The sequence below is a fragment of the Oncorhynchus keta genome, unplaced genomic scaffold (assembly GCF_023373465.1).
Source record: "Oncorhynchus keta strain PuntledgeMale-10-30-2019 unplaced genomic scaffold, Oket_V2 Un_contig_17582_pilon_pilon, whole genome shotgun sequence".
NCBI classification, from domain to species: domain Eukaryota; kingdom Metazoa; phylum Chordata; class Actinopteri; order Salmoniformes; family Salmonidae; genus Oncorhynchus; species Oncorhynchus keta.
Genome location: NW_026280495.1, coordinates 3,407 through 31,111, shown reverse-complemented (window position 1 = coordinate 31,111; position 27,705 = coordinate 3,407). Strand labels below are relative to the sequence as shown.

At 46.9% G+C, this 27,705-nt stretch overlaps 3 protein-coding genes and 1 long non-coding RNA gene across 5 annotated transcripts; 2 read left to right on the top strand and 2 right to left on the bottom strand.

The window, feature by feature from the left end:
• Nucleotides 1–3,879: 3,879 nt before the first annotated feature.
• LOC127919823 (uncharacterized) lies at nucleotides 3,880–4,499 on the top strand. The gene is made up of 4 exons (XR_008104120.1): nucleotides 3,880–3,945; nucleotides 3,982–4,126; nucleotides 4,163–4,236; nucleotides 4,273–4,499. It is a non-coding gene; the product is annotated as an uncharacterized LOC127919823 (long non-coding RNA).
• A 497-nt stretch (nucleotides 4,500–4,996) lies between these two features.
• Nucleotides 4,997–10,786, bottom strand: LOC127919822 (RNA exonuclease 5-like). Its single transcript, XM_052503671.1, has 7 exons — nucleotides 10,762–10,786; nucleotides 8,551–8,639; nucleotides 7,654–7,769; nucleotides 7,438–7,576; nucleotides 6,375–6,469; nucleotides 5,570–5,672; nucleotides 4,997–5,352 (listed from the first exon to the last, which is right to left on the bottom strand). The coding sequence occupies exons 2-7, from the start codon at nucleotides 8,635–8,637 to the stop codon at nucleotides 5,185–5,187; spliced, it is 708 nt and encodes a 235-aa protein (XP_052359631.1). The 5' UTR covers nucleotides 8,638–8,639; nucleotides 10,762–10,786; the 3' UTR covers nucleotides 4,997–5,184.
• A 912-nt stretch (nucleotides 10,787–11,698) lies between these two features.
• On the bottom strand, nucleotides 11,699–13,370 carry LOC127919824 (RNA exonuclease 5-like). Its single transcript, XM_052503672.1, has 4 exons — nucleotides 13,203–13,370; nucleotides 12,364–12,708; nucleotides 12,041–12,167; nucleotides 11,699–11,818 (listed from the first exon to the last, which is right to left on the bottom strand). The coding sequence occupies exons 2-4, from the start codon at nucleotides 12,600–12,602 to the stop codon at nucleotides 11,699–11,701; spliced, it is 486 nt and encodes a 161-aa protein (XP_052359632.1). The 5' UTR covers nucleotides 12,603–12,708; nucleotides 13,203–13,370.
• A 43-nt stretch (nucleotides 13,371–13,413) lies between these two features.
• Nucleotides 13,414–25,194, top strand: LOC127919821 (ERI1 exoribonuclease 2-like). Of its 2 annotated transcripts, none has more exons than XM_052503670.1 (9): nucleotides 13,414–13,607; nucleotides 13,954–14,018; nucleotides 14,117–14,197; nucleotides 14,629–14,756; nucleotides 15,604–15,757; nucleotides 17,273–17,373; nucleotides 17,618–17,699; nucleotides 21,410–21,683; nucleotides 22,356–22,505. In XM_052503670.1, exons 1-9 carry the CDS (start codon nucleotides 13,585–13,587, stop codon nucleotides 22,363–22,365), a joined length of 918 nt encoding a protein of 305 aa, XP_052359630.1. In that variant the 5' UTR covers nucleotides 13,414–13,584; the 3' UTR covers nucleotides 22,366–22,505. The 2 variants fall into 2 exon arrangements, with proteins under 2 accessions (XP_052359630.1, XP_052359629.1); XM_052503669.1 differs by having other exon boundaries at nucleotides 13,421–13,607; nucleotides 21,410–21,498; nucleotides 22,356–25,194.
• Nucleotides 25,195–27,705: the final 2,511 nt, after the last annotated feature.

Here is a 27,705-nt window from a genome sequence, read left to right as displayed (position 1 = left end):
GATATGATAGAGGTAGACAGATTCATACTGTGTGGTAGTGATAGATATGATAGAGGTAGACAGATTCATACTGTGTGGTAGTGATAGATATGACAGACAGAGAGGTAGACAGATTCATACTGTGTGGTAGTGATAGATATGACAGATTCATACTGTGTGGTAGTGATAGATATGACAGACAGATTCATACTGTGTGGTAGTGATAGATATGATAGAGGTAGACAGATTCATACTGTGTGGTAGTGATAGATATGATAGAGGTAGACAGATTCATACTGTGTGGTAGTGATAGATATGATAGAGGTAGACAGATTCATACTGTGTGGTAGTGATAGATATGATAGAGGTAGACAGATTCATACTGTGTGGTAGTGATAGATATGATAGAGGTAGACAGATTCATACTGTGTGGTAGTGATAGATATGATAGAGGTAGACAGATTCATACTGTGTGGTAGTGATAGATATGATGATAGAGGTAGACAGATTCATACTGTGTGGTAGTGATAGATATGATAGAGGTAGACAGATTCATACCGTGTGGTAGTGATAGATATGATATGACAGATTCATACCGTGTGGTAGTGATAGATATGATAGACAGATTCATACTGTGTGGTAGTGATAGATATGATAGAGGTAGACAGATTCATACTGTGTGGTAGTGATAGATATGATAGAGGTAGACAGATTCATACTGTGTGGTAGTGATAGATATGATAGAGGTAGACAGATTCATACTGTGTGGTAGTGATAGATATGATAGAGGTAGACAGATTCATACTGTGTGGTAGTGATAGATATGATAGAGGTAGACAGATTCATACTGTGTGGTAGTGATAGATATGATAGAGGTAGACAGATTCATACTGTGTGGTAGTGATAGATATGATAGAGGTAGACAGATTCATACTGTGTGGTAGTGATAGATATGATAGACAGATTCATACTGTGTGGTAGTGATAGATATGATAGAGGTAGACAGATTCATACTGTGTGGTAGTGATAGATATGATAGAGGTAGACAGATTCATACTGTGTGGTAGTGATAGATATGATAGAGGTAGACAGATTCATACTGTGTGGTAGTGATAGATATGATAGAGGTAGACAGATTCATACTGTGTGGTAGTGATAGATATGATAGAGGTAGACAGATTCATACTGTGTGGTAGTGATAGATATGATAGAGGTAGACAGATTCATACTGTGTGGTAGTGATAGATATGATAGAGGTAGACAGATTCATACTGTGTGGTAGTGATAGATATGATAGAGGTAGACAGATTCATACTGTGTGGTAGTGATAGATATGATAGAGGTAGACAGATTCATACTGTGTGGTAGTGATAGATATGATAGAGGTAGACAGATTCATACTGTGTGGTAGTGATAGATATGATAGAGACAGATTCATACTGTAGACAGATTCATACTGTGTGGTAGTGATAGATATGATAGAGGTAGACAGATTCATACCGTGTGGTAGTGATAGATATGATAGAGGTAGACAGATTCATACTGTGTGGTAGTGATAGATATGATAGAGGTAGACAGATTCATACTGTGTGGTAGTGATAGATATGATAGAGGTAGACAGATTCATACTGTGTGGTAGTGATAGATATGATAGACAGAGTAGACAGATTCATACCGTGTGGTAGTGATAGATATGATAGAGGTAGACAGATTCATACTGTGTGGTAGTGATAGATATGACAGACAGAGGTAGACAGATTCATACTGTGTGGTAGTGATAGATATGATAGAGGTAGACAGATTCATACTGTGTGGTAGTGATAGATATGATAGAGGTAGACAGATTCATACTGTGTGGTAGTGATAGATATGATAGAGGTAGACAGATTCATACTGTGTGGTAGTGATAGATATGATAGAGGTAGACAGATTCATACTGTGTGGTAGTGATAGATATGATAGACAGAGAGGTAGACAGATTCATACTGTGTGGTAGTGATAGATATGATAGAGGTAGACAGATTCATACTGTGTGGTAGTGATAGATATGATAGAGGTAGACAGATTCATACTGTGTGGTAGTGATAGATATGATAGAGGTAGACAGATTCATACTGTGTGGTAGTGATAGATATGATAGAGGTAGACAGATTCATACTGTGTGGTAGTGATAGATATGATAGACAGAGGTAGACAGATTCATACCGTGTGGTAGTGCTGGTCAGTAGAGATCATAGCCTTCAGATGGTCAGAGAAGGAAGACAACTGGACAACGCTGAACGAGTGAGAGTCTAGTCCTCTTTTAAAGGAAGACAAGACCTGGAGGAGAGAATGAGGGATAGTTAGGGTGGAGGGTTTAGGAGGTAGGGTGGAGGGTTGGAGGTAGGGTGGAGGGTTTAGGAGGTAGGGTGGAGGGTTTAGAGGTAGGGTGGAGGGTTTAGGAGGTTCAGGGGTGGAGGGTTTAGGAGGTGGGTGGAGGTTAGGCGGGTTAGGCTAGATTTTCAAACTGTTCCCCAGTGGGAATCGAACCCACAACCCTGGTGTGTTGCAAGTGCCATGCTCTACCAACTGAGCTCCATGGGAGCCCCTTAGATCACGCGTCTCACCTCTCTGTCTGAGCTGTGCCACTGCTGATTGGACAGATTCAGGGTAGTGTCAGCATATGATAAACACAGCTGATTGGCCAGAACTCTTCAGGGCCTAGTGATAGAACCTGATAGAGCTAGACAGATTCATTGTTACTAGAGAGAGAAATGAGAGACACACTCAAACCTGAGTGAGCTACAGCAGTGTTGTTACTACGAGAGAGAAATGAGAGACAGATTCAAACCTGTGTGAGTAGTAGATATGATACTACGAGAGAGAAATGAGAGACAGACTCAAACCTGAGTGGTAGCAGTGATAGATACTGAGAGAGAAATGAGAGACACACTCAAACCTGTGTGAGTACAGCAGTGATGTTACTTCACGAGAGAGAAATGAGAGACACTCAAACCTGAGAGAGCTACAGCAGTGTTGTTACTACGAGAGAGAAATAGATATGATGAGACACTCAAACCTGAGGAGCTACAGTAGTGATGTTAGGTACGAGAGAGAAATGAGACACACTGGAAACCTGAGAGAGCTACAGTAGTCATTGTTACTACGAGAGAGAAATGAGACACACTAAAACCTGAGAGAGCTACAGTAGTGTTGTTACTACGAGAGAGAAATGAGACACACTCAAACCTGAGAGAGCTACAGTAGTGTTGTTACTACGAGAGAGAAATGAGAGACACACTAAAACCTGAGAGAGCTACAGTAGTGTTGTTAGAGAGAGAAATGAGACACACTAAACCTGGAGAGCTAGTGTTGTTACTACGAGAGAGAAATGAGAGACACTGAGAGAGCTACAGCAGTGTTGTTACTACGAGAGAGAAATGAGACACTGAGAGAGCTACAGTAGTGTTGTTACTACGAGAGAGAAATGAGACACACTCAAACCTGAGAGAGCTACAGTAGTGTTGTTACTACGAGAGAGAAATGAGACACACTCAAACCTGAGAGAGCTACAGTAGTGTTGTTACTACGAGAGAGAAATGAGAGACACACTCAAACCTGAGAGAGCTACAGTAGTGTTGTTACTACGAGAGAGAAATGAGAGACACACTCAAACCTGAGAGAGCTACAGTAGTGTTGTTACTACGAGAGAGAAATGAGAGACACACTCAAACCTGAGAGAGCTACAGCAGTGTTGTTACTACGAGAGAGAAATGAGAGACACTCTTCCTCAAGCTCAGATGCTCAGATCCTTTAATAACCATTTACACAGACTAGACACATCAAACCAGGTGTTCTACAGCCAGCACCTCTCCTAAACAGGTGTTCTACTGAGCCAGCACACTCCTAAACAGGTGTTCTCTCCCCTAGCCAGCACCTCTCCTAAACAGGTGTTCTACTCTGCTAGCCAGCACCTCTCCTAAACAGGTGTTCTACTCCCTAGCCAGCACCTCTCCTAAACAGGTGTTCTACTCTGCTAGCCAGCACCTCTCCTAAACAGGTGTTCTACTCTGCTAGCCAGCACCTCTCCTAAACAGGTGTTCTACTCCCCTAGCCAGCACCTCTCCTAAACAGGTGTTCTCCTCTAGCCAGCACCTCTCCTAAACAGGTGTTCTACTCCCTAGCCAGCACCTCTCCTAAACAGGTGTTCTACTCCCCTAGCCAGCACCTCTCCTAAACAGGTGTTCTACTCCCCTAGCCAGCACCTCTCCTAAACAGGTGTTCTACTCCCTAGCCAGCACCTCTCCTAAACAGGTGTTCTACTCCCCTAGCCAGCACCTCTCCTAAACAGGTGTTCTACTCCCCTAGCCAGCACCTCTCCTAAACAGGTGTTCTACTCTGCTAGCCAGCACCTCTCCTAAACAGGTGTTCTACTCCCCTAGCCAGCACCTCTCCTAAACAGGTGTTCTACTCTGCTAGCCAGCACCTCTCCTAAACAGGTGTTCTACTCTGCTAGCCAGCACCTCTCCTAAACAGGTGTTCTACTCTGCTAGCCAGCACCTCTCCTAAACAGGTGTTCTACTCTGCTAGCCAGCACCTCTCCTAAACAGGTGTTCTACTCTGCTAGCCAGCACCTCTCCTAAACAGGTGTTCTACTCTGCTAGCCAGCACCTCTCCTAAACAGGTGTTCTACTCTGCTAGCCAGCACCTCTCCTAAACAGGTGTTCACCTCTCCTAAACAGGTGTTCTACTCTGCTAGCCAGCACCTCTCCTAAACAGGTGTTCTACTCTGCTAGCCAGCACCTCTCCTAAACAGGTGTTCTACTCCGCTAGCCAGCACCTCTCCTAAACAGGTGTTCTACTCTGCTAGCCAGCACCTCTCCTAAACAGGTGTTCTACTCCCTAGCCAGCACCTCTCCTAAACAGGTGTTCTACTCCCCTAGCCAGCACCTTCCTAAACAGGTGTTCTCCTCCCTAGCCAGCACCTCTCCTAAACAGGTGTTCTACTCCGCTAGCCAGCACCTCTCCTAAACAGGTGTTCTACTCCCCTAGCCAGCACCTCTCCTAAACAGGTGTTCTACTCCCCTAGCCAGCACCTCTCCTAAACAGGTGTTCTACTCCCCTAGCCAGCACCTCTCCTAAACAGGTGTTCTACTCCCCTAGCCAGCACCTCTCCTAAACAGGTGTTCTACTCCCCTAGCCAGCACCTCTCCTAAACAGGTGTGTTTATTTCGCCTCCAGGCTAATACAAGAGGAACCACATATGGAAAAGAGGGGAAGGGTTTGTTGGTCGTACCTGTTGTTGTTGCTGTGTGTAGATGTTGCTCTGTTGACAGGAGGCTTGTACATGGTAGGACTCCAACCCCACAGCTCTTTACAATACAGCTCCACTACCTGATACAGAACACACACTGATTACTCAGCCTGGGAGTCTGTGTGTGTACCTATCGTGGTCCAGTGTGTGTGTGTGTCGTGGTCCAGTATGTGTGTGTCGTGGTCCAGTGTGTGTACCTGTCGTGGTCCAGTGTGTGTGTGTGTCGTGGTCCAGTGTGTGTGTATCGTGGTCCAGTGTGTGTGTCATACCTGTCGTGGTCCAGTGTGTGTGTCGTACCTGTCGTGGACCAGTGTGTATGAAGTACTGGGCCAGTTCCAGGGCAGCCTGGGCGTCCTCTGTGGGGTCATGACCTTTCCTCTCCTCCGTCTGGATCTGCTTCCTGTGGGTCACAAACATAAGAGTTGGGTGAAGTTGCCCCTAGACACTGATCTTGGGTCAGTTCAGCATTGTCCTCAACTAATGGGTAAGGTTAGGATTAGGGGAGGGGGAAGCTGATCCTAGATCTGTACCTATAGGGGAACCCCCCACTAATAGTTAAGGTTAGGATTAGGGGAGGGGGAAGCTGATCCTAGATCTGCACCTAGGGGGAAAACCCCCCCAGAGCAGAAACACACACAAACACCATGCTGCAGTTCCTACCTATTATGAAGCACAGCGGTGTGTTGTTAGTGTGTGTGTCAGTGTGTGTGTGTGTGTGTCGTCAGTGTGTGTGTGTGTGTGTGTCGTCAGTGTGTGTGTGTGTGTCGTCAGTGTGTGTGTGTTGTCAGTGTGTGTGTGTTGTCAGTGTGTGTGTCAGTGTGTGTGTGTTGTCAGTGTGTGTGTGTGTGTGGTGTGTGTCAGTGTGGTCAGTGTGTGTGTTGTTGTGTGTGTGTGCGTGTGTCAGTGTGTGTGTCAGGTGTGTGTGTGTCGTCAGTGTGTTGTCAGTGTGTGTGTTGTCAGTGTGTGTGTGTTGTCAGTGTGTGTGTGTGTGTGTGTGTGTGTGTGTGTGTGTGTGTGTCAGTGTGTGTGTGTTGTCAGTGTGTGTCGTCAGTGTGTGTGTGTCGTCAGTGTGTGAGTGTGTGTGTGTGTGTTGTGAACTCACTTGAGCACGGTCTCAGCCAGCACCTTGAGTTTAAACCTCCGTCCAAACTCTCTCCTGTACAGCAGGGAGGTGTCAATCACATGGGGGTGGATCAGCTGGGAGCAGACAACACAACAGGTCACAGGTCAGGGGCTTAGAGGTCAGGGGTCAGCTGAGAGACAACAGGTCACAGATGAGGGGGTTTTGAGGTCAGGGGTCAGCTGAGACGAGACAACAGGTCACAGATGAGAGGTTTTGAGGTCAGGGGTCAGCTGAGATGAGACAACAGGTCACAGATGAGGGGTTTTGAGGTCAGGGGTCAGCTGACGCGAGACAACAGGTCACAGATGAGGGGTTTTGAGGTCAGGGGTCAGCTGAGACGAGACTACAGGTCACAGATGAGGGGTTGAGGTCAGACGTCACAGATGAGGGGTTTTGAGGTCAGGGGTCAGCTGAGCGAGACAACAGGTCACAGATCAGGGGTTTTGAGGTCAGGGGTCACTGAGATGAGGGTCACAGATGAGAGGTTTTGAGGTCAGGGGTCAGCTGAGACGAGACAACAGGTCACAGATGAGGGGTTTTGAGGTCAGGGGTCAGCTGAGACGAGACAACAGGTCACAGATGAGGGGTTTTGAGGTCAGGGGTGAGCTGAGACGAGACAACAGGTCACAGATGAGGGGTTTTGAGGTCAGGGGTCAGCTGAGACGAGACAACAGGTCACAGATGAGGGGAGGGGTTTTGAGGTCAGGGGTCAGCTGAGACGAGACCGGATCTAATACAGTAGCAAAACGCTTTTCAATGGAAAACAAAAAACAACGGTTTCTTATTTGACAAATTCAGTTCGGTCCCTCCTCGTTTTGGCCCGTTTAGTTCCCAGTGAATATGACCTATATATTCCAGATAGAAATGAATAGATTTGACATGATTCCTATTCTACCTGACAGTCATATCTGTTCTACAACATACATTTCTATCTGAACGTTCTGTAACGTTATATTCTCCTGAACAGGCCTCGGGCATTGCTTCAAGTTGCCATTGCAACCACTATCGTCATGGCTACGTTGGTAAAACCACGGCGACTCACGTTCAGGGCCACGAGGTCGTTCTCAAGGGAGTGGCCAACCAGGACCGCGTCCCGGGGCAACACTTTCTTGAGCTTTGATTGGACTTCTCTCAGGGTGGTGGTGATTGGCTGCAGCATTGCACGGGTGATACCAGAGAACCTATCAGGGGAGAGGAGAGGTTACGTACAGATATTGAGAAGCAAACATGCACACACACACACACACACTCCGCTTACTGTGTAAGGTAGTGTAGGATGCGGTTGGGAGGTTTGACCAGCTCGTCCAGAACACAGCTCCCTCTGCTGTCTACTAGAGAGATGCGTGTCAGCTCGTTGCCACATTCTGTCAGACACTACACACCACACACACACACACACACACACACACACACACACACACACACACACACACACGTTAGACACCGAGCAATAACCAGAGAACAAAATGGAGGTTTCATCTACTGTTAATCAAATCTATGAATGATATGACATGAATATGGGATGTCACAATGAATGGCACCCTATTCCCTATATAGTGCACTACTTTGAACCAGAGCCCTATGGCACCCTATTCCCTATATATAGTGCACTACTTTGAACCAGAGCCCTATGGCACCCTATTCCCTATATATAGTGCACTACTTTGAACCAGAGCCCTATGGCACCCTATTCCCTATATATAGTGCACTACTTTGAACCAGAGCCCTATGGCACCCTATTCCCTATGATAGTGCACTATTTGAACCAGAGCCCTATGGCACCCTATTTCCCTATATATAGTGCACTACTTTGAACCAGAGCCCTATGGCACCCTATTCCCTATATATAGTGCACTACTTTGAACCAGAGCCCTATGGCACCCTATTCCCTATATATAGTGCACTACTTTGAACCAGAGCCCTATGGCACCCTATTCCCTATATATAGTGCACTACTTTGAACCAGAGCCCTGGCACCCTATTCCCTATATATAGTGCACTACTTTGAACCAGAGCCCTATGGCACCCTATTCCCTATATATAGTGCACTACTTTGAACCAGAGCCCTATGGCACCCTATTCCCTATATATAGTGCACTACTTTGAACCAGAGCCCTATGACTGACTACTGTCAGTCACACAGTCGTGTCCTCACCATCTCACAGTCCAGCCCATAGAGAGGACTACTGTCAGTCACACAGTCGTCACTGTCTGTACACACAAACCCCTCACTGCCAGGCATACCTGGAAAACACACCAGAGAGAGACATGAGAGAGAGAGAGAGACATGCGAGAGATCTGAGTGAGTGTCCAGTGTGTGTGAGTGTCCAGTGTGTGAGTGTCCAGTGTGTGTGTGTGAGTGTCCAGTGTGTGAGTGTCCAGTGTGTGAGTGTCCAGTGTGTGAGTGTCCAGTGTGTGTGTGTGTGAGTGTCCAGTGTGTGTGTGTGTGTGTGTGTGTGTGTGTGTCCAGTGTGTGAGTGTACAGTGTGTGTGTGTGAGTGTACAGTGTGTGTGAGTGTCCAGTGTCCAGTGTGTGTGTGTGTGAGTGTCCAGTGTGTGTGAGTGTCCAGTGTGTGTGTGTCCAGTGTGTGTGTGAGTGTCCAGTGTGTGTGTGTGTGTCCAGTGTGTGTGTGTGTGTGAGTGTCCAGTGTGTGTGTGTGTGTCCAGTGTGTGTGTGTGAGTGTCCAGTGTGTGTGTGTGAGTGTACAGTGTGTGTGAGTGTCCAGTGTGTGTGTGTGAGTGTCCAGTGTGTGAGTGTCCAGTGTGTGTGTGTGAGTGTCCAGTGTGTGTGTGAGTGTCCAGTGTGTGTGTGTGTGTCCAGTGTGTGTGTGTGTGAGTGTCCAGTGTGTGTGTGTGTCCAGTGTGTGTGTGAGTGTCCAGTGTGTGTGTGAGTGTCCAGTGTGTGTGTGAGTGTCCAGTGTGTGTGTGTGTGTACAGTGTGTGAGTGTCCAGTGTGTGAGTGTCCAGTGTGTGTGTGTGTGAGTGTCCAGTGTGTGTGTGTGTGTCCAGTGTGTGTGTGTGAGTGTCCAGTGTGTGTGAGTGTCCAGTGTGTGTGTGTGAGTGTCCAGTGTGTGTGTGTGAGTGTCCAGTGTGTGTGTGAGTGTCCAGTGTGTGTGTGAGTGTCCAGTGTGTGTGTGTGAGTGTCCAGTGTGTGTGTGAGTGTCCAGTGTGTGTGTGAGTGTCCAGTGTGTGTGTGTGTGTCCAGTGTGTGTGTGTGTGTGTGTGTGTGTGAGTGTCCAGTGTGAGTGTCCAGTGTGTGTGTGTGTGTGTGTCCAGTGTGTGTGTGTGTGTGTGTCCAGTGTGTGTGTGTGTGTCGTGTGTGTGTGTGTGTGTGTAGTGTGTGTGTGAGTGTCCAGTGTGTGTGTGAGTGTCCAGTGTGTGTGTGAGTGTCCAGTGTGTGAGTGTCCAGTGTGTGAGTGTCCAGTGTGTGTGTGTGTGTGTGTCCAGTGTGTGAGTGTCCAGTGTGTGAGTGTCCAGTGTGTGTGTGTGTGAGTGTCCAGTGTGTGTGTGTGTGTGTGTGTGAGTGTCCGTACCAGTGTGTGTGTGTGTGTGTGTGAGTGTGTGTGTGTGAGTGTCCAGTGTGTGTGTGAGTGTCCAGTGTGTGTGTGAGTGTCCAGTGTGTGTGTGTGTCCAGTGTGTGTGTGTGAGTGTCCAGTGTGTGTGACCAGTGTGTGTGTGAGTGTCCAGTGAGTGTGTGTGTGTCCAGTGTCAGTGTGTGTGTGTGAGTGTCCAGTGTGTGTGAGTGTCCAGTGTGTGTGTGAGTGTCCAGTGTGTGTGTGTGAGTGTCCAGTGTGTGAGTGTGAGTGTCCAGTGTGTGAGTGTCCAGTGTGTGAGTGTCCAGTGTGTGTGTGTGTGTCCAGTGTGTGACCAAAGTGTGTGTGTGTGTGTGTGTGTGTGTGAGTGTCCGTTGTCCAGTGTGTGTGTGTGTGTGTGTGTGAGTGTCCTGTCCAGTGTGTGTGTGTGTGTGTGTGTGTGTGAGTGTCAGTGTCCAGTGTGTGTGTGTGAGTGTCCAGTGTGTGTGTGTGAGTGTCCAGTGTGTGTGTGAGTGTCCAGTGTGTGTGTGTGAGTGTCCAGTGTGTGTGTGAGTGTACAGTGTGTGTGTGAGTGTCCAGTGTGTGTGTGTGAGTGTCCAGTGTGTGTGACACACACATCCAGTGTGTGTGTGTGAGTGTACAGTGTGTGTGTGTGTGTGTGTGTGTGTGTGTGTGTGTGTGTGTGTGTGTGTGTGTGTGTGTGTGTGTGTGTGTGTGTGTGTGTGTGTGTGTACAGTGTGTACAGTGTGTGTGTGTGTGTGTACACACGTGTGGGTGTGTGTGAGTGTACAGTGTGTGTGTGTGTGTGTGAGTGTACAGTGTGTGTGTCTCACCGCGGACAGGGAAGTGTTCCTTGACATCTCCTCCTGGGTGAGGAGGTATCCAGTCAGCCCTCTGGTCTCCAGACCAAACTCCTAACAAGACCTAGACCAAGACAAAACACACTCCGGAAATCAACATCCTAACAATTAGACCAAGAGGAAATTCCTCCTGTGCCGAGAGTGGCAGATGTTTAAGTCTCAGGCAGGGCTACCCATACATACCTCCCTCAGGCAGGGCTACCCATACATACCTCCCTCTGGCAGGGCTACCCATACATACCTCCCTCAGGCAGGGCTACCCATACATACCTCCCTCTGGCAGGGCTACCCATACATACCTCCCTCAGGCAGGGCTACCCATACATACCTCCCTCAGGCAGGGCTACCCATACATACCTCCCTCAGGCAGGGCTACCCATACATACCTCCCTCTGGCAGGGCTACCCATACATACCTCCCTCAGGCAGGGCTACCCATACATACCTCCCTCAGGCAGGGCTACCCATACATACCTCCCTCAGGCAGGGCTACCCATACATACCTCCCTCTGGCAGGGCTACCCATACATACCTCCCTCAGGCAGGGCTACCCATACATACCTCCCTCAGGCAGGGCTACCCATACATACCCCTCCCTCAGGCAGGCTACCCATACATACCTCCCTCAGGCAGGGCTACCCATACATACCTCCCTCAGGCAGGGCTACCCATACATACCTCCCTCAGGCAGGGCTACCCATACATACCTCCCTCAGGCTGAGCTACCCATACATACCTCCCTCTGGCTGGGCTACCCATACATACCTCCCTCAGGCTGAGCTACCCATACATACCTCCCTCTGGCAGCTACCCATACATACCTCCCTCTGGCTACTACCCATACATACCTCCCTCAGGCTGAGCTACCCATACATACCTCCCTCTGGCTGAGCTACCCATACATACCTCCCTCAGGCAGGGCTGGCTGAGCTCTTCTGGTCTCCTAACGCATCGGTAGGACTGTTGTTGACAACTTCACTGCTAAATATTTCAGAAACCATGTTGCCAGGCGATGGAGTATAACTGTGTCTCTGAGGTCAGAGAGGGGGGAATGTCACGGTGGAATCTTATGCAATATGACTGACATAGACCGTGTCCCAGATGTCACCCTGTTCCCTACATAGTGCACTACTTTCTGACCCATACGGTTGTGGTCAAAGGTAGTGCACTATGTAGGGAATAGGATGCCATAGGGTCAGGTCAAAGGTAGTGCACTATGTAGGGAATAGGGTGCCATTTGGTCCTTGACTTACAGAGGTGTACTTGGTGCGGAGGTGTTTAAAGTGCAGGTAGTGTCTGTAGAAGTGGGCCTGGCTCAGTCCTTCTAGAAGGATCACGTTCACCCCTGACACATTCTTCTGGTGGTGGAGGCGACACCAACTGAAACAGGTACAAGACAATAATACTGATGTTGTCACTTATCCATCCACATATCCATAATGTTGTTGTTGTTGCTGTCGTGGTGTGACGTCCATCTCTATGGAGTAGTGTTATTGCCTCGAGAGTCTAGACTCTGATCTAAAAATAAGTTGAGGTGTTTGTTATTGTTGTTGTTGTAGCTAGCTAGCTAACATACCTGGGTTGTTTCAGCCCACCGGTGTTCCCCAGAGCGGCAAACTGAAGCAGTTCCGTCAGATCTTTCAACGTGACCGGTTCCTGGAGACGGTCAAACGGCAGAGAGAGCCGCGGGGGTCGGGAACCGGAACGGTGCTCAGACTCTGGAACTCTGTTACCATCTGTCTCTTTCACTCTTTTACTGCTCTCTGGTGTTGGGGAAGATTCCCTCTTTCTCTTGAGACAGACTTGTGGCTCCATGTGCTTACGGGGAGACTCAGGTTGGACGAAGGAAGGTTGTAGCTCTGAGAACAAGTTCTCCTGAACGGCAGCAGCTGTGTTGGTTGGCTCGTTGTTGTGACTCAAACTGGACATGGATCCGAGTGAAGACAGTCAATTATTATTATTAGAGTCAATTATATCAGGCTAGCTTTGTCTACTTTTGGAAAATATCAAGTTATTTCAGAATAGGACAGTTCGTTTAGCTGGCTACTTTATTAATCCTGCTCTTATGGATCAAACCCTGAATCAGCCAACGGAGTTTTCAGAAGATACATCTCGCGATCATATCCTAGCAACAGTCCCAACCGTGACAAAATACCATGACATTTTCTTTCATCATTTATTTAATAAGTCTTCTTTGTGTCGTTGACTTGTCCGTTTTTTTTAATTTTTTTTACTGGGGATCAAACTCTACACTACTGCATCTCGACTCGGTCGACGAGAAGTGATCGTGACTTGTTTTATTGACAAAACCACAACAAATCATATACATACGCAAACAATAAGTAAATACAGTAAAGCATGTCCGAAATCTACCAACAAGTTACAGTGTGACTAAGTGCAAATAAAGATCAATACCTCGTAGTGGGGGTTGAATCTGTTTTGTGGAGATTTCCTGCGTCGCCTCACACGTTTCCAGGTTTCCATGCTGCTGATCGATCATCGCTTCCTGCTCGATTCGTTTTCCCTTTCAGCCCAAACCAGTCGAGCGCAGCATCACCGATTCGTTTTCCCTTTCAGCCCAAACCAGTCGAGCGCAGCATCACCGATGAGACGTGAAATTCAAAAAAAAGGATCACGGCGAATCCAACACCGCTTTGTTATTAATGAAGTTGTATGCGATATTTTTTTAACCTGGTACTTTTATTTTTGAAAGTCGTACTTCGGTTGTCACATATTGTTAATATTTTAATGTACACTATTCGTAACGAAGTTGAGTCCGTGGCCTGAAGAAAACGACATGTCTACAAAGAAACTGGCGAAGTAAGTAACGTTGGCTAGCTTTCCAGCTAAACTATATCTGGACAACCATACTAGCCGAGAAACAATGTAATTCAAATGCCGATTTGCCATGATTCTCATATTTTTAGTGCTCCCATGAACATAAATGTGGTCCTTCTGTAGCACAGTTGGTAGAGCATGGCGCTTGTAACGCCAGGGTAGTGGGTTCGATTCCCGGGACCACCCATACGTAGAATGTATGCACACATGACTAAGTCGCTTTGGATAAAAGCGTCTTTAAATGGCATATATAAATGTACAACGAGTAATATTCACAGTAGCAGAGGATGACAAAACTGATAGGATGATGTCTTCCATAAAACAACAGACAATTGGGGTTCGTGAGGAAACGCAGTCAGTCATCAACTGGACAGAAGAAACCACTAACATCTAGTAAGAGTCTTTTCAAATGCCCTACATGTTTGGTTTTCTGCTTCAATCGATGTGACATCTCGTTCAACTAACATCACTTTTGACTTTCTACTTTCCAGATCAAATATTCCCATATCTGATTGTCATCGACTTCGAATCCACATGCTGGAGAGAGAGGAACAGCTATGGGCAGGAGATTAGTAAGTATACACTACTTTACTCTGACAGTATGTGTGGTAAAATCATACCTACATACTGTAACCATTGCACTTTTTATTGTCCTCCCCCTTGCCTCCCCCTACTCTCCTTGCCTTGCCCCCCTACTCTCCTTGCCTCCCCCTCCCCTCCTCCCCCTGGTCTCCTCCTTGCCTCCCCTCTCTCCCTCTCCCCCTTGCCTCCCCCGCCCCCCTTCTCTCCCCCTTGCCTCCTCCCCCTCCCCCTTGCCCCCTCCCCTCTCCCCCCTCCCCTCCCCCTCTCCCCCTTGCCTCTCCCCCCTCTTGCCTCCCCCTCCCCCCCTCCCCTCTCCCCCCTTGCCTCCCCCCCTCCCCCTCTCTCCCCTTGCCCCCCTCTCTCCCCCCTTGCCCCCTCTCCCCCTTACCTCCCTCTCTCCCCCTTGCCTCCCCCCATCTAGTTGAGTTTCCTGCTGTTCTCCTGAACACCTCTACAGGCCAGGTGGAGTCAGAGTTCCATACGTACGTTCAGCCGCAGGAGCACCCCGTACTGTCTGACTTCTGCACCGAGCTCACTGGAATCACACAGGTATTCACACACACACACACACACACACACACACACACACACACACACACACACACACACACACACACACACACACACACACACACACACACACACACACACATCCTTCTTCCCTGTGGCCTGTTCAACAGGATGGTAACAGTCAGAATATTTTAAGCATGAGCCAACATCCGTGTGTGTTAGAAAACCTTTTGTTTCTCTTCTATAGAAACAGGTGGAGGCCGGGTTCCCTCCTCACTCTGTTATTCATGTTGTTTACAGCAACAGGTGGAGGCCGGGGTTCCCTCCTCACTCTGTTATTCATGTTGTTTACAGTAACAGGTGGAGGCCGGGGTTCCCCTCCTCACTCTGTTATTAATTTTGTTTACAGCAACAGGTGGAGGCTGGGGTTCCCCTCCTCACTCTGTTATTCATGTTGTTTACAGCAACAGGTGGAGACCGGGGTTCCCCTCCTCACTCTGTTATTCATTTTGTTTACAGCAACAGGTGGAGGCTGGGGTTCCCCTCCTCACTCTGTTATTCATTTTGTTTACAGTAACAGGTGGAGGCCGGGGTTCCCCTCCTCACTCTGTTATTAATTTTGTTTACAGTAACAGGTGGAGGCCGGGGTTCCCCTCCTCACTCTGTTATTCATTTTGTTTATAGCAACAGGTGGAGGCCGGGTTATTCATTTTGTTTACAGTAACAGGTGGAGGCCGGGGTTCCCCTCCTCACTCTGTTATTCATTTTGTTTACAGCAACAGGTGGAGGCCGGGGTTCCCCTCCTCACTCTGTTATTCATTTTGTTTACAGTAACAGGTGGAGGCCGGGGTTCCCCTCCTCACTCTGTTATTCATTTTGTTTACAGCAACAGGTGGAGGCTGGGGTTCCCCTCCACATCTGTCTGTCTCGGTTCTCCCGGTGGCTGCAGACTCTGGAGCACCAGAGCGGTGTGGTCTTCCCCAGGGACCAGAGGGCTCCAGTCGCAGAGCAGCGCCCCTGTGCCTTCGTCACCTGGTCAGGTATTGTAGCTTAGGATAGGAAAGGTTACCTGGGTCACCTTCAAATGGGAAGAAATGTTTTGATACGAAAATCAGAAATTCTTATTTCCCTCCCTTTCTCTGTAGGTCCATGACTCATATGACTATATACTGCCTTTCTCTGTAGGTCCAGGACTCGTATCTGACTATATACTGCCTTTCTCTGTAGGTCCAGGACTCATATGACTATATACTGCCTTTCTCTGTGGGTCCAGGACTCATATGACTATATACTGCCTTTCTCTGTAGGCCTTTCTCTGTGGGTCCAGGACTCATATGACTATATACTGCCTTTCTCTGTAGGTCCAGGACTCATATGACTATATACTGCCTTTCTCTGTAGGTCCAGGACTCATATGACTATATACTGCCTTTCTCTGTAGGTCCAGGACTCATATGACTATATACTGCCTTTCGACTATATACTGCCTTTCTCTGTAGGCCCAGGACTCATATGACTATATACTGCCTTTCTCTGTAGGTCCAGGACTCATATGACTATATACTGCCTTTCTCTGTAGGTCCAGGACTCATATGACTATATACTGCCTTTCTCTGTAGGCCCAGGACTCATATGACTATATACTGCCTTTCTCTGTAGGTCCAGGACTCATATGACTATATACTGCCTTTCTCTGTGGGTCCAGGACTCATATGACTATATACTGCCTTTCGACTATATACTGCCTTTCTCTGTAGGTCCAGGACTCATATGACTATATACTGCCTTTCTCTGTAGGTCCAGGACTCGTATGACTATATACTGCCTTTCGACTATATACTGCCTTTCTCTGTAGGTCCAGGACTCGTATGACTATATACTGCCTTTCTCTGTAGGTCCAGGACTCATATGACTATATACTGCCTTTCTCTGTAGGCCCAGGACTCATATCTGACTATATACTGCCTTTCTCTTTAGGTCCAGGACTCATATGACTATATACTGCCTTTCTCTGTAGGTCCAGGACTCATGTGACTATATACTGCCTTTCTCTGTAGGCCCAGGACTCATATCTGACTATATACTGCCTTTCTCTGTGGGTCCAGGACTCATATGACTATATACTGCCTTTCTCTGTAGGTCCAGGACTCATATGACTATATACTGCCTTTCTCTGTAGGTCCAGGACTCATATGACTATATACTGCCTTTCTCTGTAGGCCCAGGACTCATATCTGACTATATACTGCCTTTCTCTGTGGGTCCAGGACTCATATGACTATATACTGCCTTTCTCTGTAGGTCCAGGACTCATATGACTATATACTGCCTTTCGACTATATACTGCCTTTCTCTGTAGGCCCAGGACTCATATCTGACTATATACTGCCTTTTTCTGTAGGTCCATGACTCATATCTGACTATATACTGCCTTTCCAGTGGATTCTTTGTTAAGGTTTAGAGAAAATCAGGACATTTGCACACTTTAGTACAGTCTCAAACATTTAGTGGGGATAACCCTGTTCAACTTGATTATCTGTGTTGTATTGTTTCAGACTGGGACCTGGGGGTGTGTCTGCTGTATGAGTGTAAACGGAAGCAGCTCCACAAACCTGCTGTTCTGAACAGCTGGATAGACCTGAGAGCTACGTACAGAGTAGGTGGTGTGGGGGTGTGTGTGTGTTACTCTTAACCCATTCTAACTCGTGTGTGTGTGTGTGTGTGTGTGTGTGTGTGTGTGTGTGTGTGTGTGTGTGTGTGTTACTCTTAACCCAGTCTAACCTGTGAGCTGTACAGAGTGGGGGTGTGTGTGTGTTACTCTTAACCCATTCTGACTAACTGTGTGTGTGGTGTGTGTTACTCTCAACCCAGTCTAACTTGTCTGTGTGTGTCTCTCTCAGCTGTTCTACAACAGAAAACCCAAGGGACTGAATGGAGCTTTACAGGATCTAGGGATACAGTTCTCTGGCCGGGAGCACTCAGGTACACACAGACCAAAACATCTCTCTGTTATCATTTATAGTGCTGAAAATTAACAGAAATTTGTGTTGTTTTTATTTTAAAAACAACTTATTGACTGACGTTGGTTCAATTATTTAAATTCCATTTAGGTTTTTAAATTTCGTTTCTGTGAGCTCAATGTGTAGTTTCTATGGAGATGCGTCAGATCCGGCCTGAACTGCGTGATGTCGTAGTTTCCAACAGGCCAATATGCCACATAGTTTAGCGCATACAATGTGTTAATTAACTACAATAACCATAATCCATTGCTCTACTTGTCCGGTCTGTTTTATTTTATGCCTGCTACGAAAGAGGCTGAAGAGAGCAGCTGTTGCTTCACGAGCTAAGTGATTAGTTGGTAATCAGCAGTCAGAAAGGTATGCCTTATTTACTTTGAGGAACTACAAAAATATTGATTTTTGTCAGACAGCATAGGCAGCAGCTCTATAGAGATCAACCAAATGTTAAATACGCAACAACTGAAATATATTTTATTAGAGTGAAGTGAATAAATGGTTAATAGGTGATGATCAGTAACGGGCACTAGTGGCTGGCTAGCTAGCTATTAGCATTCTCAGCACTAGTGGCTGGCTAGCTAGCTATGAGCATTCTCAGCACTAGTGGCTGGCTATGAGCATTCTCAGCACTAGTGGCTGGCTGGCTGGCTAGCTAGCTATTAGCATTCTCAGCACTAGTGGCTGGCTGGCTGGCTAGCTAGCTATTAGCATTCTCAGCACTAGTGGCTGGCTGGCTGGCTAGCTAGCTATAAGCATTCTCAGCACAAGTGGCTGGCTGGCTATGAGCATTCTCAGCACAAGTGGCTGGTTAGTGGCTGGCTAGCTAATTCTCAGTATTAGCATTCTCAGCACTAGTGGCTGGCTGGCTGGCTAGCTAGCTATTGAGCATTCTCAGCACTAGTGGCTGGCTAGCTATAAGCATTCTCAGCATTAGTGGCTGGTTCGCTAGCTATAAGCATTCTCAGCATTAGTGGCTGGCTAGCTATATGAGCATTCTCAGCACTAGTGGCTGGCTAGCTATGAGCATTCTCAGCACTAGTGGCTGGCTAGCTAGCTATTAGCATTCTCAGCACTAGTGGCTGGCTAGCTAAGTATTAGCATTCTCAGCACTAGTGGCTGGCTAGCTAGCTATTAGCATTCTCAGCACTCGTGGCTGGCTAGCTAAGTATTAGCATTCTCAGCACTAGTGGCTGGCTAGCTATTAGCATTCTCAGCACTAGTGGCTGGCTAGCTATGAGCATTCTCAGCACAAGTGGCTGGCTAGCTAGCTATGAGCATTCTCAGCACTCGTTGCTCATAGCTAGCCAGCTATAAGCATTCTCAGCACTAGTGGCTGGCTGGCTAGCTATAAGCATTCTCAGCATTAGTGGCTGGCTAGCTATGAGCATTCTCAGCACAAGTGGCTGGCTAGCTAGCTATGAGCATTCTCAGCACTCGTGGCTGGCTGGCTAGCTATGAGCATTCTCAGCACTCGTTGCTCATAGCTAGCTAGCTATAAGCATTCTCAGCACTAGTTGGTCATAGCTAGCTAGCTATCCGCATTCTCAGCACTAGTGGCTGGCTAGCTAGCTATCCGCATTCTCAGCACTAGTGGCTGCTAGCTAGCTAGCCGCATTCTCAGCACTATTGTTGCTAGCTAGCTAGCCGCATTCTCAGCACTATTGGCTGCTAGCTAGCAATGAGCATTCTCAGCACTAGTTGCTGGCTCGCTAAGTATTAGCATTCTCAGCACTAGTGGCTGGCTAGCTAGCTATCCGCATTCTCAGCACTAGTGGCTGCTAGCTAGCTAGCCGCATTCTCAGCACTATTGTTGCTAGCTAGCTAGCCGCATTCTCAGCACTATTGGCTGCTAGCTAGCAATGAGCATTCTCAGCACTAGTTGCTGGCTCGCTAAGTATTAGCATTCTCAGCACTAGTGGCTGGCTAGCTCGCTATTAGCATTCTCAGCACTCGTGGCTGGCTAGCTAAGTATTAGCATTCTCAGCACTCGTGGCTGGCTAGCTATGTATTAGCATTCTCAGCACTCGTGGCTGGCTAGCTAAGTATTAGCATTCTCAGCACTCGTGGCTGGCTCATAGCTTCTCAGCTAGTGGCTATAGCATTCTCAGCACTTCTCATAGCTCAGCACTAGTGGCACTAGTTGCTCATAGCTAGCTAGCTATTAGCATTCTCAGCACTAGTGGCTGGCTAGCTAAGTATTAGCATTCTCAGCACTAGTGGCTGGCTAGCTAGCTATGAGCATTCTCAGCACTAGTGGCTGGCTGGCTATGAGCATTCTCAGCACTAGTGGCTGGCTGGCTAGCTTCTCAGCATGAAGCTAAGTAGCATTCTCAGCACTAGTGGCTGGCTAGCTAAGCTATTAGCATTCTCAGCACTAGTGGCTGGCTAGCTAAGTATTAGCATTCTCAGCACTAGTGGCTGGCTAGCTAGCCATGAGCATTCTCAGCACTAGTGGCTGGCTAGCTAAGTATTAGCATTCTCAGCACTAGTGGCTGGCTAGCTAAGTATTAGCATTCTCAGCACTTGTGGCTGGCTAGCTAGCCATGAGCATTCTCAGCACTAGTGGCTGGCTAGCTAAGTATTAGCATTCTCAGCACTAGTGGCTGGCTAGCTAGCCATGAGCATTCTCAGCACTAGTGGCTGGCTAGCTAGCCATGAGCATTCTCAGCACTAGTGGCTGGCTAGCTAGCCATGAGCATTCTCAGCACTAGTGGCTGGCTAGCTAGCTATAAGCATTCTCAGCACTAGTGGCTGGCTAGCTAGCCATGCGCATTCTCAGCACTAGTGGCTGGCTAGCTAGCCATGCGCATTCTCAGCACTAGTGGCTGGCTGGCTAGCCATGCGCATTCTCAGCACTAGTGGCTGGCTAGCTAGCTATCCGCATTCTCAGCACTCGTGGCTCAGGCTAGCTAGCTATAAGCATTCTCAGCACTCAGTGGCTCATAGCTAGCTAGCTATAAACATTCTCAGCACTAGTGGCTGGCTAGCTAGCCATTAGCATTCTCAGCACTAGTGGCTGGCTGGCTAGCTATGAGCATTCTCAGCACTAGTGGCTCATAGCTAGCTAGCTATAAGCATTCTCAGCACTAGTGGCTGGCTAGCTAGCCATGAACATTCTCAGCACTAGTGGATCATAGCTAGCTAGCTATTAGCATTCTCAGCACTAGTGGCTGGCTAGCTAAGTATTAGCATTCTCAGCACTAGTGGCTGGCTGGCTAGCCATGAGCATTCTCAGCACTAGTGGCTGGCTAGCTAAGTATTAGCATTCTCAGCACTAGTGGCTGGCTAGCATTCTCAGCACTAGTGGCTGGCTAGAGCATTCTCAGCACTAGTGGCTGGCTAGCTAAGTATTAGCATTCTCAGCACTAGTGGCTGGCTAGTTAAGTATTAGCATTCTCAGCACTAGGGCTAGCTAGCCATGAGCATTCTCAGCACTAGTGGCTGGCTAGCTATAAGCATTCTCAGCACTAGTCATTTAATAACATTAGGATCGAAACACACACAACTCCAGTCATCATTGTCAGTTACTGTGAATAATATACATATTGTTTGAAGGTCTGGATGAAGCCCATAAGTTACAATGAATAATATTCATATAAAACAACGTGAATATTTCACTTAAGCATTTTTGAAAATCTAGACACAAAAATATTTTTTGTTGAATGTTATTTGCAGGTCTGGACGACGCCCGTAACACTGCCCACCTGGCCTGGAAGATGATGAGGGATGGCTCTGTGATGAAGATTACACGCAGTCTGGAGAGGGTGAGTGGCTCCCTGACAAACCCCCACTCCTACACCCCCAGTACTAACAACCCCACCGTGCTGACGACCCCTGGACTACTGTACTACGCCCCTAAAGACTCACCCAGTGGCGAACTACATCGAACCCTTGGATTTCTGTCAACGCCCCAGAACACCCACTCCTCCTCCCGTAAAGACTTACGCAGGTGACCCCCCCCCACCCCCCGTTCCATACACACCTGGGTTGTATTCATTAGTGCAAACTGTAGTGAAACATTTTGCTGTGTAAAAGGTTTTGCAATGATTAGTTTCTTATTGGAGTCCTTGTTTCGGGTCAGTTTTGTTTCATTTAGTTTCTAGTGAATATTACTCTCTGTTTACTGGACTGACTATCCATAAAGTTGGTTAAAAATGTTTTGGGGATTTGGGCCTCGTGAGTGGCGCAGCGGTCTCAGGCACTGCTTCGCAGTGCTAAAGGTGTCACTACAGACATGGGTTCGATCCCAGGTTGTTTCACAACCGGCCATGATCGGGAGTTCCATAGGGCAGCGCACAATCGGCCCGGGGAGGGTTTGGCCGTGGGGTGGGCTTTACTTGGCTCATCGCACTCTAGTGACTCCTTGTGGCGGGCCGGGCACCTGCAGTCTGACCTCGGTCGTCAGTTGATGTGGGTGGCTTCTGGGTTAAGTGGGCGGGTGTTAAGAAGCGGGGGTCGGTGGGTCATGCTTTGGAGGACGCATGACTCGACCTTCGCCTCCCGAGCCCTTTGGGGAGTTTCAACGACGAGACAAGATCGGAATCACAACAATGGGGAGAAAAAGGAAAGAAAAATAAGAAATTATAATGTATTGATTTATTTTACTTTGTTTACCTCTTAGGCACCTTTGAAGACCAAACCCCTGTTTGGAAATGGGAATGTGCCAGGGGATGGTTGTCCTGGCAACAAGAGGGATAACAAAACCACTATCAAAAACCCCTCCAAGACGACAGAGAGCGGCGGCCATCTTGAAAATCGACCCAACAGCAAGCCAGTTAGCAACACGGACGTTGTTGAGACACGACCCAAGCCTTCAGACAACATGGTTCCCAACACAGAGGTGAACTCCAACTTAACTGCTGAACCTGTTCAGTATCAGAGTATTGTCTCACCAAAGACCCTTCTCAATGGTCTGACCACTCCAATGTGTGGTGGTGGTAGCAGAGCAGGTAGAATAGAACCAAAGACCCTTCTCAATGGTGTGACCACTCCAATGTGTGGTGGTGGTGGTAGCAGAACAGGTAGAATAGGAGCCATACGGTCCGTTTCCTCTCCTATGACTTTCAATATCCCCTCTCCTCATCACTACAACAACAGCCTCGTTCTGGTCTCCACCACTGTGAATTGCATTACCCATCTAGCCCAGCCAGACCCGACACATGACCCGGAAACAGGAAGTATGGAGGAGGACGTGCCTATCTCGTGCGGTTCGTATGACGACGTCGTATTGGAGGAGGACTGGGATGTCACGGTTGGTGACGAGGCTTCTGTTGCTGATGTGTACACAGAGAACCAGAGGTTTGAGGTGGATGATAACTCTGTTTATGGGAGGACCTTGCTGTGTCCAAGCCCAGTACATTCAAATCCTGGTAGAGGTCCAACCAACAGTAGGCCTAGATCCAATACCACCAACACGCCCTGCCAACATCTGACGAGCCTGGTACACAAGACCGATACTAGAACATCCTCCAGTAACTTGGTGTCTTTGAAGGCTGGGACAACAAGGACCTACAACACCTCTGCACCCAACAGTCTGTCCACTTCCTCTTTTGTCACACCCAGACCCGTTACCCCTGGCTCAAACCTCTCAGATACACGGTCAATACTGAACATGGAAACGTCAAACTCCTTTGTGATCGAGAAGAACAACAAGAACGAATCGAGAACATCCTCCAGTTCTGCAAAAGCTGTGACAACGAGGATATACAACACCTCTGGGTCAAACAGTTCATGCAGTTTCTCCTTCGACAAACCCAGACTTGTTACCCATGATTCCAACCGCTCAGCTACACGGTCAAGACCGCAAACGGCAACCTCGAACAACTCCTTTGTGATCTACAAGGACAAGCCAAGAGCCTCAAATACCTCTTCCACATCCAATACCTCAACAGCATCCAATCATTCCTTTGTCAAACCCAGACCAGGCCTCCAGAACTCCAACCTCCATGCTACACGGTCAAGACCTCTCGCAACAAAAACCCTGGTAACTCCTTCGCACCCATGTCCTCTACTACAAACCTTCCCGATCCTTCCGTCACTAGACCCAAACCAGTGACCACCAGCAGTGACTCTAACCTCTCTGCTTCAAAGACACCAAACGGCTCTGCATCCAGTCTTTCCTTTGCCAGGCCCGGCCCTGTCGTCCATAACCCCGACCCTGTCGTCCATAACCCCGACCCTGTCGTCCATAACCCCGTCCATAACCCTGTCGTCCATAACCCCGACCCATCCACTTCACGTTCAAGGCTGCACGCAGAGACGCCAAACACATCTTTCACGATCCACAAGTACTCCTCTTGCCTCTCCTCTGTCGCTCGTCCTTCTGTCGGTGGATCGTTCTCCGTCCTCTCCTCGTCCGTTAACCGCTCCTCGCTCCCGCCGACCCGCAGCACCAAGATCACGGCCCGCTGTGCGACTGCGGGCGGCGAGCCAAGCGTCTAACGGTGTGTAACGGCGGCCCGAACCAAGGCCGAGCATTCTACTGCTGTACGGTGCGTAAACACGGCCCCGGGGGGACCAGGAAGGGATGTGAGTTATTTAAGTGGGAGTCTGCTCTCCTCCAGGCTATATCACCAGCCTCCGCTGCCAACTCCATCGCTCTGCATTTTGGTCTCAACTCCAGTGTTCGTCCCCCTGTCGTCGTCTAGGACGAGATATCAGTTAGCTTGAGGTCATAGGGAGACTCTCAACAGCATTTCCTTCTCATCCAATGGGTTTGGAGAGGACATAAGGAATCAAGGAAATGCAATTGAGATTCTCCTCACAAAGGTGTCATATTTTAAACTGTACTCTATGTATGATGCGTTGTTGTATTTTTTTTGTATATGATTTATGTCCGCATACTAAATCTGGTGCATTCATTCACCAATATCCTGTACAGTTTCTAAATAGAATCTTATCTTCCATAATGTGAGATGACATGATGTCATAATGAAATGTAAAATACCTTTTTTTTAGGTCGGCACTGTCACAATAAAAGATGCCATGAACTGTATTTACATGGGTTCTAATTGTTGTGAAATGTAACAGTTGAGGCCGGAACTAAAAATGGACATTTTATAAAAATGTTTTGTGTTCTGACATAAGGACGGAATTGCAAATTGTCCCTCTTGTCGCCCTGTACTAGAGCCGCCAATATTTTACATGCGCAACAATAGTGAAAATCGGCAGTTCGTCTTCAAAATGAACTGTGAATTATGAGTGAGAAAGTTAGTGGGTCAAAGATCTAACCCCCCCCAAGACATGCTAATATCTCCTGTTATTGTAATGGTGAGAGGTTAGCATGTCTTGGGGGTATGATATATGATGCTAACCTCCCCTGTTATTGTAATGGTGAGAGGTTAGCATGTCTTCGGGTTATGATATATGTAATGCTAACCTCCCCTGTTATTGTAATGGTGAGAGGTTAGCATGTCTTCGGGTTATGATATTAAATGCTAATCTCTCCTGTTATTGTAATGGTGAGAGGTTATCTGTAACCATTATGATATTAAATGCTAATCCTCCTGTTATTGTAATGGTGAGAAGTTAGCATGTCTTGGGGTTATGATATTAAATGAATCTCTCCTGTTATTTAATGGTGAGAGGTTAGCATGTCTTGGGGTTATGATATATGATCTGAAACATAACCATTGTAATGGTGAGAAGTTAGCATGTCTTGGGGTTATGATATTAAATGCTAATCTCTCCTGTTATTGTAATGGTGAGAGGTTAGCATGTTTCGGGTTATGATTTAAATGCTAACCTCTCCTGTTATTGTAATGGTGAGAAGTTAGCATGTCTTGGGGTTATGATATATATAATGCTAACCTCTCCTGTTATTGTAATGGTGAGAAGTCATTATGATGCATGTCTTTAGGGGTTATGTATGATATAATGCTAACCTCTCCTGTTATTGTAATGGTGAGAAGTTAGCATGTCTTGGGGGTATGATATATGATGCTAACCTCCCTGTTATTGTAATGGTGAGAGGTTAGCATGTCTTGGGGTTAATAATAAATGCTAACCTCTCCTGTTATTGTAATGGTGAGAAGTTAGCATGTCTTGGGGTTATGATATTAAATGCTAACCTCCCCTGTTATTGTAATGGTGAGAGATTAGCATGTCTTGAGGGTGATCTTTGACCCTCTTAACTTTCTCACTCGTCATTATTCACAATGTTCAGGATTATCTGTAACCATGGTAGCATCCACATTAATGTGAAAGTGTTTTTTTTTGTGACTCAAAATGACACGCTCTATTTACCATTAATTATGGAACATGTCTGAAACACAACCAAAATGAACTCAAATGGTGGACAGTTGTAGAGTTTAAATTATTTCTGATAGGAACGTGGAACCAAATACTAAACTTCTGACTACTGTATAAGACTCTTTAGGGGTGGCAATTTGTTGTATTTTCTTCTTTTAAAAATCTCTTTCTCTGAGCGATTTGTATAAAAAAAAATAGAATTTCCCCTTTTATTTTTGCACACAATATAGCTGTGTTGTCATTATTGCTCATCTTTATTAAGGGTGTCAACAATTTCATGTCATATAAGGTGTGGACTGAGGTCTATAGGCCCAGTAGAATCTATATATATGGTGTTATGTCATGGTGGACTGAGGTCTATAGGCCCAGTAGAATCTATATATATGGTGTTATGTCATGGTGGACTGAGGTCTATAGGCCCAGTAGAATCTATATATATGGTGTTATGTCATGGTGGACTGAGGTCTATAGGCCCAGTAGAATCTATATATATGGTGTTATGTCATGGTGGACTGAGGTCTATAGGCCCAGTAGAATCTATATATATGGTGTTATGTCATGGTGGACCTGAGGTCTATAGGCCCAGTAGAATCTATATATATGGTGTTATGTCATGGTGGACTGAGGTCTATAGGCCCAGTAGAATCTATATATATGGTGTTATGTCATGGTGGACTGAGGTCTATAGGCCCAGTAGAATCTATATATATGGTGTTATGTCATGGTGGACTGAGGTCTATAGGCCCAGTAGAATCTATATATATGGTGTTATGTCATGGTGGCCTGAGGTCTATAGGCCCAGTAGAATCTATATATATGGTGTTATGTCATGGTGGACTGAGGTCTATAGGCCCAGTAGAATCTATATATATGGTGTTATGTCATGGTGGACTGAGGTCTATAGGCCCAGTAGAATCTATATATATGGTGTTATGTCATGGTGGACTGAGGTCTATAGGCCCAGTAGAATCTATATATATGGTGTTATGTCATGGTGGACTGAGGTCTATAGGCCCAGTAGAATCTATATATATGGTGTTATGTCATGGTGGACTGAGGTCTATAGGCCCAGTAGAATCTATATATATGGTGTTATGTCATGGTGGACTGAGGTCTATAGGCCCAGTAGAATCTATATATATGGTGTTATGTCATGGTGGACCTGAGGTCTATAGGCCCAGTAGAATCTATATATATATGGTGTTATGTCATGGTGGACTGAGGTCTATAGGCCCAGTAGAATCTATATATATGGTGTTATGTCATGGTGGACTGAGGTCTATAGGCCCAGTAGAATCTATATATATGGTGTTATGTCATGGTGGACTGAGGTCTATAGGCCCAGTAGAATCTATATATATGGTGTTATGTCATGGTGGACTGAGGTCTATAGGCCCAGTAGAATCTATATATATGGTGTTATGTCATGGTGGACTGAGGTCTATAGGCCCAGTAGAATCTATATATATGGTGTTATGTCATGGTGGACTGAGGTCTATAGGCCCAGTAGAATCTATATATATGGTGTTATGTCATGGTGGCCTGAGGTCTATAGGCCCAGTAGAATCTATATATATATGGTGTTATGTCATGGTGGACTGAGGTCTATAGGCCCAGTAGAATCTATATATATGGTGTTATGTGATGGTGGACTGAGGTCTATAGGCCCAGTAGAATCTATATATATGGTGTTATGTCATGGTGGACTGAGGTCTATAGGC